Here is a 15,444-nt window from a genome sequence, read left to right on the forward strand (position 1 = left end):
CTTGACCAATCGGGGGGGAAGAGTCTGACATCTATTCCCGTGTGTGCCGCTGGATGGGAGGCAATAAGCTTGGCTTGGTGCCACTGTCGCAAGAGTTCACTTAGGACAAAACACAAAGTCACGGCACAGTGCCAGAAATATAAGGAAATACTGTACATAAACACATATATGAGAGAAGGGCAACAGCACAAGTTTAAAGATAAGCTTTTTAAAGGGAATGCAGATATGCACCTACTTAAAATGTTAAAATTTCATATTTATAACAATTAAATATTCAGAAGAGGTAACATTAATGGCCACGTAATCTATACACTGCTACATCAAAGCCTCCCTCCCCAAGACATCCCCTTCCCTCACAATCCCGTGATTCCACAAACCACCTCGCTTCCTGCACATAAGTTGATCTCATCACTCCATCTCTGTGAAAGGTCATCCTCACACTTGTTCATCAAGTTAGCTGCCATTTCTGATTACCAGTCCCGTCCATCGGTCATATTTCCTTCGAACGATTTATATTTTCCAGATCTACTTGCTTTTATTTAGAGTTGATAATATAATGCCACTAATTACAGTAGTTATCTGATCCAGGTGCCCCTTATTCTCTCTGTAATTCCAAGCATGCATCTCCCCGTACTAATTGGCGTACTTCTCTCTTTTGTGTTCCATTTTCTTTGTCAATGCACGTGTTTCCCTTCAATACCTCATAGCAGGAAACTATGTAATGATTGAAATATGTCCTCTTCAAACACATGGGTTTGTTGCCTTTCATTAACATATTGAGTTTCTTAAAAGTTCGTTCTGCTTTCGCTCATCTATTTTTTTTTTACATACACTTGATCCTGGCTGTCATTAAATAATTATTGACCTCGGTATACATATTCTGCTACATCTTCCAGTTGTGACTCCAATTATAACTTTCCTTTGCTTAGAATGTTTTATTGAAGCTGGCCCTTACTTTACAGTCTTATTTATGAAGTAGTGTGCCGTACTTCTAGAATTTTAAGTGGTTCATTTTCATTGCTTGTCATAATGGATTTAATAACACGGTAAGTAATAATGTCGTTCATTTCATACTAGTGGCATTCGTATAGCGCAATTCTATCGAGGGCACTTTTCTACAGTCATAGTTTGCAGTAATTTAACATCAGGAGGGCGATGCTGCTATATGTACAGTGATCATAATTGAGTAATTTCCAGACAATTTAAAAATCTGGCAAATTAGGACCATGACACCGACAAACAAAGGTCTACTCTTTTCGAACGACGGTACGGGATCTTCAACGTCCACTATGCAGCATACGGCATTAATTTCACGGTCGATGCCGCTGCAGTACTAACCAAGGCGGCCTACCGGTTCGAAGTGCGAACCTCTGCAACAAGCAGCGAACTGGGTCATATCACCCCCCCCCCCCATCATCGAATCACAACAATGTCTTTGTGAATAGCCCCATTGAGCGTAAATATTTATATGCCTGACTTTTATTCTGCAGTGTGTTTTTTTATCTATGAAAGCTCAACATTATTTATATAACTACAAAAGGCATTTTCGCAATGTGAACATTTGAGAGTCGCAATTGGCTTCAGTAAACATTCTAGTTTTTGGCAATGTTCATGCATTTAATTGTTGTTATCGTTTAAAATGTCCTCGGAACATTACTATCCTTTTTTGGCTCTTGTCATTATCAGCTGCAAATGAGTCATAATTGTCCAAATCGAGTGACGTGACTGAATCGTGACTAGGGCCATGGTAATGGTTGTGTTACCTGCCCTAAGGCTTCCAAATGTTTTTTTTAATTGTTTCTCTGGTTTTGTTGCTTTTACGACCTGTAACAGTTGGAGGCATAGTATTTTTGGAGATCTTTTGAACCACACAAATATCATTTTGTCTTTACAATAATGTGACAGTCACATGTCATGGATTACGTGGGTTCGTTATCAAGTTTGTGTGTATTTCTGAGAGTTCCCCTGCATCACAGGTGTGGGCTTTCTCTACAAAGTGAAGTTTACTCGAAGCTAAGTGGCCAAAGGGCCAAACATCCAAATTGAGGAATCTCTGAAAAAAAGTTACGAGAGACCAAGTTGCTGGATAAGTAATACATTAAACATCATCATCCTCATTGACATGATCAATCCACAATTAGCTAAAGGCTTTTTTAACTCGTGGCCATCTCCCATGCATCTGCACTGTAACAATCCAACTTTCGGACCAACATGTGAGCGAATGAAATCGCTCCATCTAACCGGCAGAAAGACGCTTTTCAATTGTTGACTCTTCCACTCCGTCATGATTATTGACCAAAATAAACGAAATCTTTTTTTTTGTTACCAGATAAGGCCCACTGAGCTCTATAGCTCTTTTTGAGAAGTGACCTGGCCACAAATGATAGCTCAACGAAGTGGCTTATCATCTGGATATTTACAGCAGCCAAATATTGTTAAGGCATGTTCATAAATGTGGAGGGAACAACCGGAGGACCCGGAGAAAAATCCACGCGACCACTGGGAGAACACTCAAAGCCCAAATATACAGCAGGCGTCAGGGTCGGGATCGAACTCATGACCTGCTTGTATACCAGGCGGGGGAGTTAACATTTCGTCCCAGCTACCATCCTCCTGCCACCATGTGCACGTATTTCTGTCTCTTAATATAATTCCAAGCACGAATCTCTCCTCGTTTCTTTCTTACTTTTTTCAGTATTTTTTTTTGTTTTCGTGAATGTCCACGTTTCTGACCCAAGTCACGGTAAGCGGTGCTCGCTGATTAACGAATTACAGTGTAATTATATTTATCCAGCAGTTGGGTAGAGAATAGCCCACTATTATAATCAATTAAACATCACGCCTGTGTGTCGTCACAGATGTATAAAAGCCCCACAAGGTGGCCCAACTCGTAATCGTGTCACTGCAGCTGTCAGTGTGACACAGCGCGAGTATATATAATAGGATATTCAACCCTGACCCCCCACCCCCAAACACAAGCTGGTGGTAAAACCTCTGAGCTCACAAGCATCACCTCCAATGCATTCCTCGAGTTGGAATCGATTCGAAAAGATGCCTCCGAATAATCGTTGGAATCGGCGAGCGATGCCGCGTTTATACCGCGGCCGGCTGGAGACGCCGGGAATCGATCCGCCCTCAACACCGTCGATTCTCAATAGGAATCGATTCCTATCACCACGAGGAGACATGGCGGCGTCCGGCGCGGCGAGGTGAGTTTTGAGGCTCATCAACCCGCGGTTTTTGATCCAATTTCTCGCGTTTGTTCGCCTTGTCCCACGAGTGCCGATTGTTTCGTGGATCTCGACACGGGTTGAAAGAGTTGGCAAGACGTACGGTGACGGTGTGACCGTCGCGGTCGAACCTCCCCACTCCCAGTGCAGCATTTTTATTATAAAAAAGTGGTGTCGCTGTTATACTTTTGCTGAAGATGTTCAATAATCTGACCCCCGGTGACGCAAACGAATGCATTATTAATATTGCGTACTGTACCTTCGCCGTACTGTACCTTCGCTTGCTTGTAAACTACATGAATATACAGTATAAAAAGCATCCCCTCACCCCTGTTTAAAGCAATTTGCGCTTAATATCCGTGCAGTGATATATTTCTCAATGAATGGTATAACTTGTTTTTTTTTATAGATGTTCACGTACACGACTTTGTCTACGCACCCCCGTTTATAGCTTTGTCCTAAGCGAGTCAGATACGCGACGTTGTACTGTATTGCATTAAATGCGACCTGGTTTTATCCGCCGTGATGGGAGTAAATGGTGATTGACCGTCACTTTTTGAGATCGAAACGTCGTGATATTGTTATTATTTTTTATTATCTACGTGGCTTTACCGAAAGACCCAAATAATACGTCACTTTAGTATCTGTGTCTGGCCTGCCAAGTTAGACGTGGCAGGAAACTATGGACTGCCAGCCCCTGCGAACGTGGGATCATAATACAGTATAACATGTTTTTCTAAATTGGCCAGTGCTCCCAACAACATGCCCGCAGCAGCCTCTAACACCTGCTATTTATAGCAGAATCCAGGTTGAACTCTGCATAGCTTCCGAGATGTGAATAGTTTTGCATGCATTACGGGTAATTGCGTCATGGGCCGACCACCGCAATAAGATGCATCTGTCGGAGGGACAAAATGGATAACAGAAGAATGTGTGTGTGCTCAGGAGCGTTAATGTAGGCAGGCCGAGATTAAAATGATGCAATAAAGAAGCAGGTTGGCAACATACCGATGTGTGTTCAGATGAGAGTCTTTAGTAAGTGTATGCAGACGACCCCTGAACCTACGACCTAATTGGTTCCTGGACGACCTGTTGCAAGTCGAGCGGTCATAAGTCGAACCCTTATTTACCATAGGCGCAATATTATACATTGGGGTTCCGTTCCTGGAAACCCATTGCATACCATAAAAATATGAAAATTTACCACGAAAATGTGAAAATAACCCTAACAAACATTAATTGTAACTTAACATAACCTTTACAAACATTGTTGATTTGAAGCGACATATTTCGTGCCACGTTCATGAACACAAGGCAGATCTGAAACACGGTAGGACCAATACATCGGCCTTTGCCGATCATTGTTTTAACGCTGTGGGCTCACGAAATAGATTTTTCCAAGACGGAGGTACTCTGCAAACCTACCAGCTACATTCAGAGATTTGTTCATGAAGCCATCCAGATATATGAACACAGACAAAACTTCAACCGAGATGATGGGTACAATCTGAGCAATCATTGGAAGGACGTTATTAACCAGGTAAAGTCTTAACTGACTGTGATGTTTCCATCCTACCTGCCTATGTCAGCTGTTATTTCGTGCTAATCTCTCACATTAACATAGCCACTTCCGTGCCCAGTTACATGCTAATTCCTCACATTAACATCATGCTAATCTCTCACATTATCATAGCTACTTCCATGCCCAGTTACATGCTAATTTCTCACTTTAACATCACTAGACCCAGCCACTTCTTTATGACCCTTGGGCTACACCCATTTAAAACCTTTTTTTAAAACAGTCTGTATCAGAAGCAGACCATGCTTTCCCACCTGATGACGGATGCTTGTGTTGCGCCCGAAACGTCGTGATCTATTTTATTCTATACCTATTTGACTTTACAAACATGTATTAAGTAATAACAAACACATTTGAAAAATCCTTCAGTACTTTTCTGCATGTGCTTCATATTTCCTCTTCTCAGACATAGCGAAAGGCAAAACATTTAAACATTTTGAAGAACATGTACAAAGAAGTGAAGAGCGTTGAGAAAGAGACGCTGCGTTCGCTCTTGGCGCATCTGCAGACTGTCAGGGTATATTGTACATACGCATATGGCAGGAAGAGCAAAGCAGTTGTAGATAGAGTTTTGGTCGTTACTGTGGGGGTTTTAATCACCATAAGAAAGATCGTAAATGCGGGGGGGACGTAAGCCGAGCTGTCGTAAGTCGGGGGTCACCTATATTATCTACGACACAGTCTGAAATGAGGGCTTGATGTTGAAGCTCGCAACGACCATTCGCTGCCTGAAAAAATAATTCTGGAATGGACGATGGTGAGAAATAGGTGACTGCGTGTCCAAATGGGCAACAAATCCAGCTCATTCCAGTTCCTCAACAATGGATTGCCACAAGGTTCATTATTCTCACTTACGCTCTTCAATGTCTATGCAAGTGACATGCCACCAACCGGGTCACGCCACCAACCGGGTCACGCAAATTTGTATTTGCAGATGACCTTGCCCTGGCAACGCAAGCAGCCACTTTCAACAACATTGAATCTACTCTGAACTGAAACCTAAACACCATGGGGAATATTTCCTAGAAATGGAGGCTCAAGCCAAATCCCCACAAAACAACAGTCACTGCATTTCATATTGATAATTATGGGAGCGCCAAGCACACTTTGAATGTGAACTGCGACATGACCTCACTTCAATATCACGGAGTGAAGTGTATGAAAAATGTTATTCTGGGTCAAAATTACATGATGGCAGTACTTGCTATATGAATGACAGAGGCAAGAGTGGTAATTATGATTCATGCAGTGTAATGCTACTGTGAAAGCAATATTCCTTGGTAACAGTCTTGGCTCCATTAGCATTGGTTAATGGATCTAAGAGGGCCTTATTAAAGATTATTGGGATAGAGCTACCTAATGCCCTCACTTTGTGGTGATTTTAGTGCTAGGAGGCTAGAACCCATTTTAATTGTTCCCCTGTTGCTTTTTTTCAGAATCTTGGAAAGAAGTAGACCTTGTCTTGGGTCACTCAGCAGGGGGTTGAGGGCACTTCCCATCACACCTCTAAGTAAGTTCATCTCCAGCAGAGGCGATCCGTGCCATTGATTGTTATCATCATTGATAATTAATATTGCAGTATAGTGGGTCAACCCGTCTTAAATTAAATTCATTTCATGTTCATATTACTCTTCACATGAAATAAAATTGTGCTCAAATATGTCATTGTGTAACACATTCCATCTTGCCAGCTTTTCATTACAACGCATACAGGCTTAGACCAATTTCCTAAGTTATTAATATTCACTTCAGGCTGCTGTTACATTTTTATTTTGAGTGCTTTTATAATGAGTTAATGGCAAGTCTCCAGTCATTATTTGGAAAGTTAAAATGGCACGGGTTTAATTGTTGAACAGTAATTCATTACAAGAGCATATCTTGCATATATCTTGCACTCAAATACATTTCATGAAACTTTCTTTTTAAAGGGTGAAGTTTTCTTTAATGCAGGCAGATCGGGCATAAAAAACAATGGCTTTTTATATATTAACGTGCTGATTAAAAATAATACCCTTATGTCTCATGGAATTGCTTGTGACGTTGTTTGGTCAGGTCGGCGTGGCTTGCACTGGGCGGCGGGCCGGGCACTCACCCGCTTGCGTTGGCTCTACGTACCCATCGGTGCCGGAGGGGCGTACGCCGGATACGGCCAGTACCAAGGCTACAGGGACCGCCAACTCATCAGTGCTGGAGAGGAGGCTTTGCCTCGGTTGGCAGAAGATTGGGAGGTAGGAACCCCCCACGTGCTTTTTTCTCACTGGGCCTTGTTTCAACGCCCGCCAAGTTTACATTTCAAGTTTACCGGATGTGATGGGGCCCACACCTGAAGTTCAGCAACTAAGAGGCAAGGTTGGTGGATCATACGGAGATGGAGTTATGATGTGTGCGAAACACTCGGCTACAGAATGGGCCAGTTAAGTAGATTCTGGGCTAAATGCCATTTGAGTGACTGCTCGTTTGTGGGTTTACTTTGGTAATTTCCAGTTTTGTCCTCCATGTAAAAATACTGAAGAGAAGAAATTGGTTGAACAGTTCAATGCAGGACGCTTGTCAAAACGTCTTGACTCACTGAGGCTTTCCTGAGAAAACATTTTCAATTCTTCATCTTTCCAACTTTGTTTAAATGGCTGTCCAGTCACCAAGTTATTAACATAAGAATAGGGGAAGAAATACGCAGGCATTTTCACAACATGTACAAGTCAAAGACTTCCCTTCAAGATCATAGTTTTACAAAGATTACAGTGTTTTCTTGAGCAGAGAGATAGTCGAAAAATGTTACAGGTAAGTAATGACCATGAGACGGTTGTTTTAATAGCGGATGCACGTGTGAATTGTAAGCTGATGTTCGAGGTTGACAGCATTTCAGATGAGAACCAATTTGGAGATGCAAGGAAGAAACCAAGGCAGCAAAATGTAATACATTTACTTTGTGTTTGCTAAAAGAGTAATCTTCAAAGAATTAGAAAAGTGCAATACTGTTTTTAAAATGTGTCCTTTACACAGATGTGTAGTGGTTCCACGGAGGCACACACTAGAGTTTGGAGGCACAACGTTTATTAACAACCCCAAAAGGGTAACTTCCTAAACATACACGTAGTTAGCTAGGCCCTCAACAGGGTAACACTCAACACTGTTAACTGGACCCTTACAGGGTAACTACAACACATTCCTGCGGAGGGAGTTGATAGGGACGTTGGGTTGCTCGATCAATGGCCAGGGTCAGCGGCAGCGTGGTGTATTCTGGAAAAATGCCCGACTGTGAGGGTGGGCACAAGCCAGCGTGAGTAGGTTAAACATTGAGTTTTATAAGGGCACCACGGGGTGACCAGCCCCTCCCCACCCAGCCCCACCCCTCCCACCCCCCACCCAGTCCCACCCGCCCCACCCTCCCCTCCCCACCCAGCCCCTCCCCACCCAGCCCCTCCCCACCCTCCCCTCTCCACCCAGCCCCACCCCTACCATTTTTGGATGCACGACGGACGGACACAATAACCCCCTGTGTGCTGGTGTAACCAGGAGGTTCCTACCAGTATAACTTGGTCAGGTCAGGAACGTCTGCCTGACCCACAATGCCCAACGTAACGACCGAAGATTGACGTGACGACCGATGATTGACATGATAACCGATGACCGAAGACCGATCCTTCTGGATCTTTCCAGAAGGATCTGGAGCACGCATCACGTGTCCCTCAAGCCCCCTTTTGGGCCCCCTTACTACCCCGTGCTGGTCACATGCCCTCTCGGGTTCACGCAGACTGTCACGTCCTCACGTGCCCTCTCTCTGCTCTTCAATGGGACTATGCCCTCTAAGGCCCGCTTCCCTGCCATGGCTACGCCGGTGCTAGAGAGAGGCACAAAACGCGTAGTTACAGGCTTGTGTCAGTAGATGAAGCCAACGCCATGGCGACTCCAATAACACCTCTACAGATGTAAAAACATGCTTATTGCTTGCCACAAGGGGGCATTGCTTCCACGTTGTATGTTGTGATAGGCGCAATCCACGAGCCAACTGACGTTTTGAATTTAACAATCTGCGAACATGTAAAACCTTTCCTTCGATCTCAACCTAAGGGCAGACAAGTCAAGTTAATAACATGGTTATTTTACTGAATATAAAACGCCTGCCCTTGGCTCATTTTTGGAAGCGTTGCTTTTGTAGAGGCCTTGTGTTTCTTCAGCCAGTGGGACCACACATCGTGGCATACGTGTTATAAATAACCTAGTGGCACAATCGTGTGCACTTTGTCACGAATCAATGCATGTTACAATAAAAGTAATAACCGTTATACAATATATTTTTGGTATAGCTTGTACCTGTATTCAAATGGTAAGCCTTTACTTAATGTTGTCTTTCATGAACTTAATTTGGCATGTATCGCAGTCATCATACTCCATTCTCGGCATGCAATTATTCTATCCCTCCTGCCCCCACAATATAATTCATTTTCATAACTTAGTATAATGTTTTTACTTGCTTCACAATACTTTTTTTTGTCTTGGCTGAACTGTCTTATTGGTTCAAATAGCTTAAATGTAATATTTGCCTATATTTTGCACAAGTCGTGAATATTACTTTCGACAAAATCTGATGCATGCATCTTAAGCATAGCAAGCGTTGTTTATCATGACATACCAACTTAATGGTTTCTCTTGTAGAATCACTGTTCCATCGTTGCATGGGATGGCATTGTTCACAGAATGGCATGAACACTAACCCTAACACTAGTATGGGCTGTGATGCGAACTCATCCACAAATGTAAATACTATCCAACCTCAATGTTAACCCAAATGCAACAATAGCCAAAAGCATTACCATCATGCTTGCGCCATTACAGTATTAATACGCACCGTTAATTGAAATGTATAACTAATTCTAATCTTAGTGCTAAAGCTAATGCTAGTGTCTGAACAGCTGCTAAATGAAATTAATGCGGCATTTAATAAGGCAGCATGGACCTCAATGTTGCTGATTAAAAACTCGGTGAACTCTTCTTCCACCATTGCATCCTCCACCAGCATGAATTTCAGTCATATCGGTCTTCAAGTGTTTCTATTGAATTCAATGATCAGTGTGTGTATTGTACCTTCACATGTGTTAATATATGACTGGCAATTATCTTTTTAACGTTCCTACATATACATAGGCAAACAGTCTGGTAAAGAATGTCAGCACCTACCTGTCATCCCCATCTCTTGCTGTCCTTTGTTCTTGTAACGTGCCACAAAGCATTGTTCAGATACTCACCTCCTGATGTATCTGTTGATTTCTAGCCCTCGGGCCATCGGTAATGTACAACTTTGCTGTTCCCTCTTGTCTCACTGCATATTCAAACGATGCTGCATTCTTTCTAGCTATAACCTTAGAAATTTGACGAACTTGCTCTTCGTATGAATTATTAATTTGCCATTCAACAACCGTAGCGTACTGCTATTGCCGTGTCTAAGTTGCAGCCAGTGCCTTTGTACCACATCCATATTTTAAAAGCTCTAATTCAGAGGGATTAAAAACATGAATTTGTATTCGTGCCTCTATGCAATTTCTGACTCAGGTTCTATTTTATTAGTGATGGAGATTGCTTGCAGTGCTAATGTACCGTGTCAGGATGCTGAGCCAGCAGACTTGAAAATTCAGCAATCAAGCTTCTTAAACGGACGTGAAACAGGGTGTAGGCCGTATCCACACTCGAGCTCCTTTTGCTTTTTCCGTGGGCTTGTCTCGTGCATGACTCCCACACGGCACCCATTCGCTCCCCCCACCTCCACCTCTCAGTAGAGTCGCCCCAATGAGAAGCCCCCACAGCACAACACTCGCATGGATGGGTTTGTGTTCTGTGTCTTTGTCATTGGTGTTTGCTATTGACAATTACACCAACAGCCTATGTAGGCTATTATCGGGGATCTCTGTTGGTACGTGTTAGTGTGTGCATTTTGGTGTGGCTTTTGTGTCCACCACAACTGGTCACAAACTTATAATTAAAACTAAGATCGGTTCTTTAAAACATATTTCTTATTAATAACTAACTCAATTACAGTGATGCCCTAATTTACATCTCCCTCACGTTTCGAAAATACATCGTCACTGTTCATACCACTCCATAAATTGCCTCAATTCACGCTTACGTCGTTGACAGCATCATCCAGCCTTTCTCGTATCCGTCGCCTCCGCCTTCGCCCTCCCCACTTCACCTACCCTGTAAATTGCTTTGATTTACGTTGTTTCGATATTCGTCGTCGTACCTTTCAGGAACGCATCCCCTGCTGTTGTACGGGGTATTACCGTACAACAGCAGGCTTCAGGAGGCATAACACAGTTTCGTTTTATAAGAATATTGTAGCTGCAAGAAAGGTCCCATATTGTAGCTGCTCTGCCCAAGCTATAAATGCCCTGATAGTGGCATTGTCTTTGTGCTGTTCGCCTTTTGGCATTCTCTGGTCTAACACTTTGAGACTAGGCTCTAAAAAAAGCTGTCTGGTGTGGACTAATGAGTTTCAAAGGCAATGCATATATAATTATCAGTGTGTTTTTTGTTTGCATGTTCTCCACAAGTACATGTGGTTAATGCAGACAGGATTCCTATGAAAAGGTTTTTGTTTGGTGTTTTAACATCTTAACGCCTGTTTTATTGCCAGAAGGGGTAAAACCTAAGAAAGGTCCCATATTAGAGTTTCATTTTGCTTATTTTTCATGGACCAGCAATTTGCATAACGCATGTGTAACCATTGGATTCCTCATGTGACGTGTATTTTACATGTATGGTTGATGTAGGGCACAGCATTCTGTTGGTCCACATGAGCTTGGGTTAATTTAAACTGAGTAAAGAGAACATGATTTCCTTGCATATGCATTATTTTTATTTCATTTGCACGCCGTATTCAATAGTGTTACGTGGCTGATTCCAGCTAAATATATATTTGTCTCTGGATATTTCCAGCACATGGTCAGTGTTATTTTAACATGACCATTATGTACAATATGTACAAAATTCCCTTTATGCAGGCATACCCTTTGTACGTATCATTCAACATTCTTCGTACACGGAACAATATTGCTTTGAAACTAGCTGGTGGCTTCATCATAGCTGTCATTGTTGATGCACGTTTCGCTCGTACAAGAAATATCTTAACTCCAATCGAAAATAGCATGTATTGTCAGGCACACTAATTTCAGGTAATTGAATCACCTGCTTGAAATAACACGGTACAATAGTAAACAAGTAATAAATAAATTATTTCTGGCTTCTTTAACCAATATTAGTAAATCGTTCCAGATTTCAGTTCAGCATTTAATATGCAATTGCCCCAAGGGCTTGAATCTGACCTCGGCATCGCCAGCAATAAATGGTTGTGGCAATGAAAGGATGTGAACATTTATAGATTTGTGCAGTGTTGTTGGTGGCAAACTGTACAATGCTTTCTGTGTAAAATTGGTGACCGAGCATTAACTGCAAAAGATGATCTGACATTGCAGACATTCTTTATTGTTCAAACCAGTTGAGAGGATATGGAGAGATGAAGCATAGAGACCTGTGTTACGCTGTGAGTTACATCTATCAGAAAATTAAAGGTGAATTTTTAATAAAGTGGCACTTAAGAGCGCAATATTGTTGGCATAGTGAATTAGTTCTTGTATGAGTAATTCACCTTATAGCATAGAACATTGCACTGCTTGCGTAACTCAAAAGACAACATGGCATGGGCATAATTTAGAGAACAGAAAAGCATCTGAGACATTCACTCAATGAGAAAAATTACTTTCCTCTTCCATAGAGGTTTTTGGGTTAGATCGCGTGAATATATAAATGTGTCGTTAAAACCCGCCACCACCCGAGACAGCCAACTTGTAAGGGTTGTCACATAAACAGAACATGCCAATTTGTGATGAGTACAGCACACCAGTGTGTTGGAGAGCCAAGCCACAACATTTACAATCTGAGTACGACGTTTCGCCAATAATTACAACTAGGTTCATCAGGCGACAGCCAGATTCGTGGAGGAGTCTTACTGTTTCGTTCCTTATATAGAGGCGTAGATGTGTTGACCAGGCTTCTGCGTTCTTGCACAATGTGGGGGGGGGATTACTGAGGCAACGTTCATTATGCATGTGCATTATGCGAGCCCTTTGAACTTGTCCTTCCTGTCTATTGTGTTTATTAAAATAGCCCTACCAACGGTAATACGCTGCCCTTTGTAGGCATGCATTTAAATAATGTATTATTTGATTATTCGCTTCCACGCAGCACTAAGGCTTTCTGAACGGTTAAAGTTATTTTGATTTCTTTCAATTTCGATAGATTTTCTAATTAGTCTGGCCAGTAGTAGCTAGTTTTGCACAAAACTTCAACATTTAGAAAATGTTGTGGCTTGGCTCTCCAACACACCGGTGTGTTGTACGAGTGGCGAATTGGCACGTTCTGTTTACGTGACAACCCGTACTAGTTGGCTGTGTCAGGTGGTAGCGGATTTTAACGACACGTATATTTACGCGATCTAACCCAAAAATCTCTTATGGATGATATTGGTCGCGAAAGCCTACGTGTTATACTTTCCTCTTCTCTGCCCATGACTGAACTTTTTGTCCATCCAAATGTTTTATTCAATACAGAAGTCCACCTCTTCTCATGCTCTCACCAACTTCCTGCATTGCCTTAAAAACATAAAATCGGCCTCTTCCCCATTTCATCGTGATGTACGTGTTTTCTGTTTTATCGAACGCGTGCCTTGGCTATACACTGTTTACTAATTGAGGTCTGTTTTCCGGAACACAGGGGTGATGTTTGGGCATCACGCGGTTTGACGCTGCTTAGATTTTCATCTCTGCATTGACAAGGAATGCGCAGTCTGCTTGTAGACACTGCCGATGAATAACTCCTCGCCATATTTCCTCCCCAACACTCTCATGCCGTCTCACACCCCCACCAACATCATCTTCACCTTCGTCACTATCATCGTATTTTATTCACCCAAAGTATGTTAGGTGTGGTTTTTTTCGTTTGAAAACAAAGGTGGAAATCACGTAAAATTACTTGTTCATTTTAAGAGGGACAGGATAATATTTCCCATGAGGTATATTATTTGTCGAACTCTGTTTTGCCCAACACGGCATTGTCCAGGAACTGAAGCCTCACGTTCGGTGAAATATTACTGGATATAATCTTTTGTTTATGTTGGGGAGTGCTAAAAACATGATTATTACTTTCCGCAACGTTACAGTATCGCATTGAAAATACCTATCTTTAGTCTTTTTAATCAATAAAACAAAAATTACAGGTTCACTGCCATTTAATGGAAGGATAATCACGGGATGGCTTCAACTAAATATATGTGCTGTGATGGATAAATCCTGTAAAATTTAAATCTCTAAGCAATTACATTCATATTATTTATTGACATACCTAAAAACTTGATGCTTTTGGAGATGTTGCATTGGATAATATAATTCCACTCGGAGGTACATTTAGGAAAGTGCAATCTCATTTTTGGGAAACGATTAATATTTTTCTTATTACGGAAAAAGCTTCTTGGAACCATCAGCTCTTTATTTTTTTTATATTCCCATCTGTTCAATATAGACCACCGTGGATGCATGTGCCCTGATGTTTGTTGTGCTAGTACATTACATTCCTAAACATCGTGTTGAAGCAGACTGCAAAGTACTGCGTTGTTTTTTTTTGCAGTTGTACTGTATGGCTCTCCGATATGTTTTCTGATTGTACCGCGTGTTGTTCGGCAAGATGGACATTTTATCATGGTTGTGGATTAGAGCAGTGAAGCATTAGTTAACACTGAGCTCTGAGCCCGCTTACCGGAGTACGATACTTGGCCACAATTATGTCGGTGGTGAGTAATATCCAAATCGCTCCTCGGCACTGTCTCATTAAACCATACTGACCAGCGTGGTGAAGTATGGTCTATAAACCCCATTACCGACACTGCGTGCACAGGAGCTCATCTAACAGTCGATTGACAAAGGGCTATACATTTGTAAATTGGTATTTGGTGGCATCAGTGATTTTTATTGGACAATGGTATTGAAAAAAAAATATTTTAAAGAAATGTAGTACATATGTTGTGTTTAGTTTGGTCAACCATCACATACAGATATATTTTAAATGTTACTGCTTGTTAAAACCTTGACAATTTTAAACATTAATTTTGCATTCAGTTCCATCGTTTTCAGAGATTTGGGGGGGGCGGGTCACATCTCTCTACAGATGTGTACTTTACAACATATCCGGCTATTTAGTTGCACTTTTGAAAGCAATTTAAATCGGAAACTTACATTTGACACATGCATAGCCTCCAGAGTTCTGTGCAGATCAATGTATAATAGTCAGTCATGTGATGCAGTTGGAGAATTGGGGGCAGTGCCTGGTCAATAATTGGACAAAAGGGGCCTCCTGGTGTGGAACATTTTATAGCTGTTGTTTGTTTGTCTTTTGTGCATTGAAGACATATTGATTGGACTATGCAGTGGAATGGACAGCTAACCGAGCCCATAAGACACATTGACCAAGGGCCATAAAAAATAATTGTTATGGGAAATCCGCTCATGATCCATTTCTCCTGAAGCCTCTGATGGCGGCATAACCATGCTCTGTCCTTTGCTTTCGGGTGGACATTGAAAGCTCTAATAA

The 15,444-nt window shown here is 41.9% G+C and overlaps 1 protein-coding gene across 1 annotated transcript in view; it reads left to right on the top strand.

Annotated features, from left to right (window-relative positions):
• The first annotated feature begins 3,183 nt into the window (after positions 1-3,183).
• Positions 3,184-15,444, top strand: part of PISD (phosphatidylserine decarboxylase) — a 37,551-nt gene continuing 25,290 nt past the window's right edge. The window contains exons 1-3 of the mRNA XM_078857743.1: positions 3,184-3,209; positions 6,246-6,319; positions 6,862-7,037. Of these exons, the coding sequence (XP_078713869.1) occupies positions 3,187-3,209; positions 6,246-6,319; positions 6,862-7,037 (273 nt within the window). The 5' untranslated portion in view covers positions 3,184-3,186. The remainder of the gene's footprint in view (positions 3,210-6,245; positions 6,320-6,861; positions 7,038-15,444) is intronic.

This window comes from Lampetra fluviatilis, chromosome 6, assembly GCF_964198595.1.
Source record: "Lampetra fluviatilis chromosome 6, kcLamFluv1.1, whole genome shotgun sequence".
Classification (NCBI taxonomy): Eukaryota; Metazoa; Chordata; class Hyperoartia; order Petromyzontiformes; family Petromyzontidae; genus Lampetra; species Lampetra fluviatilis.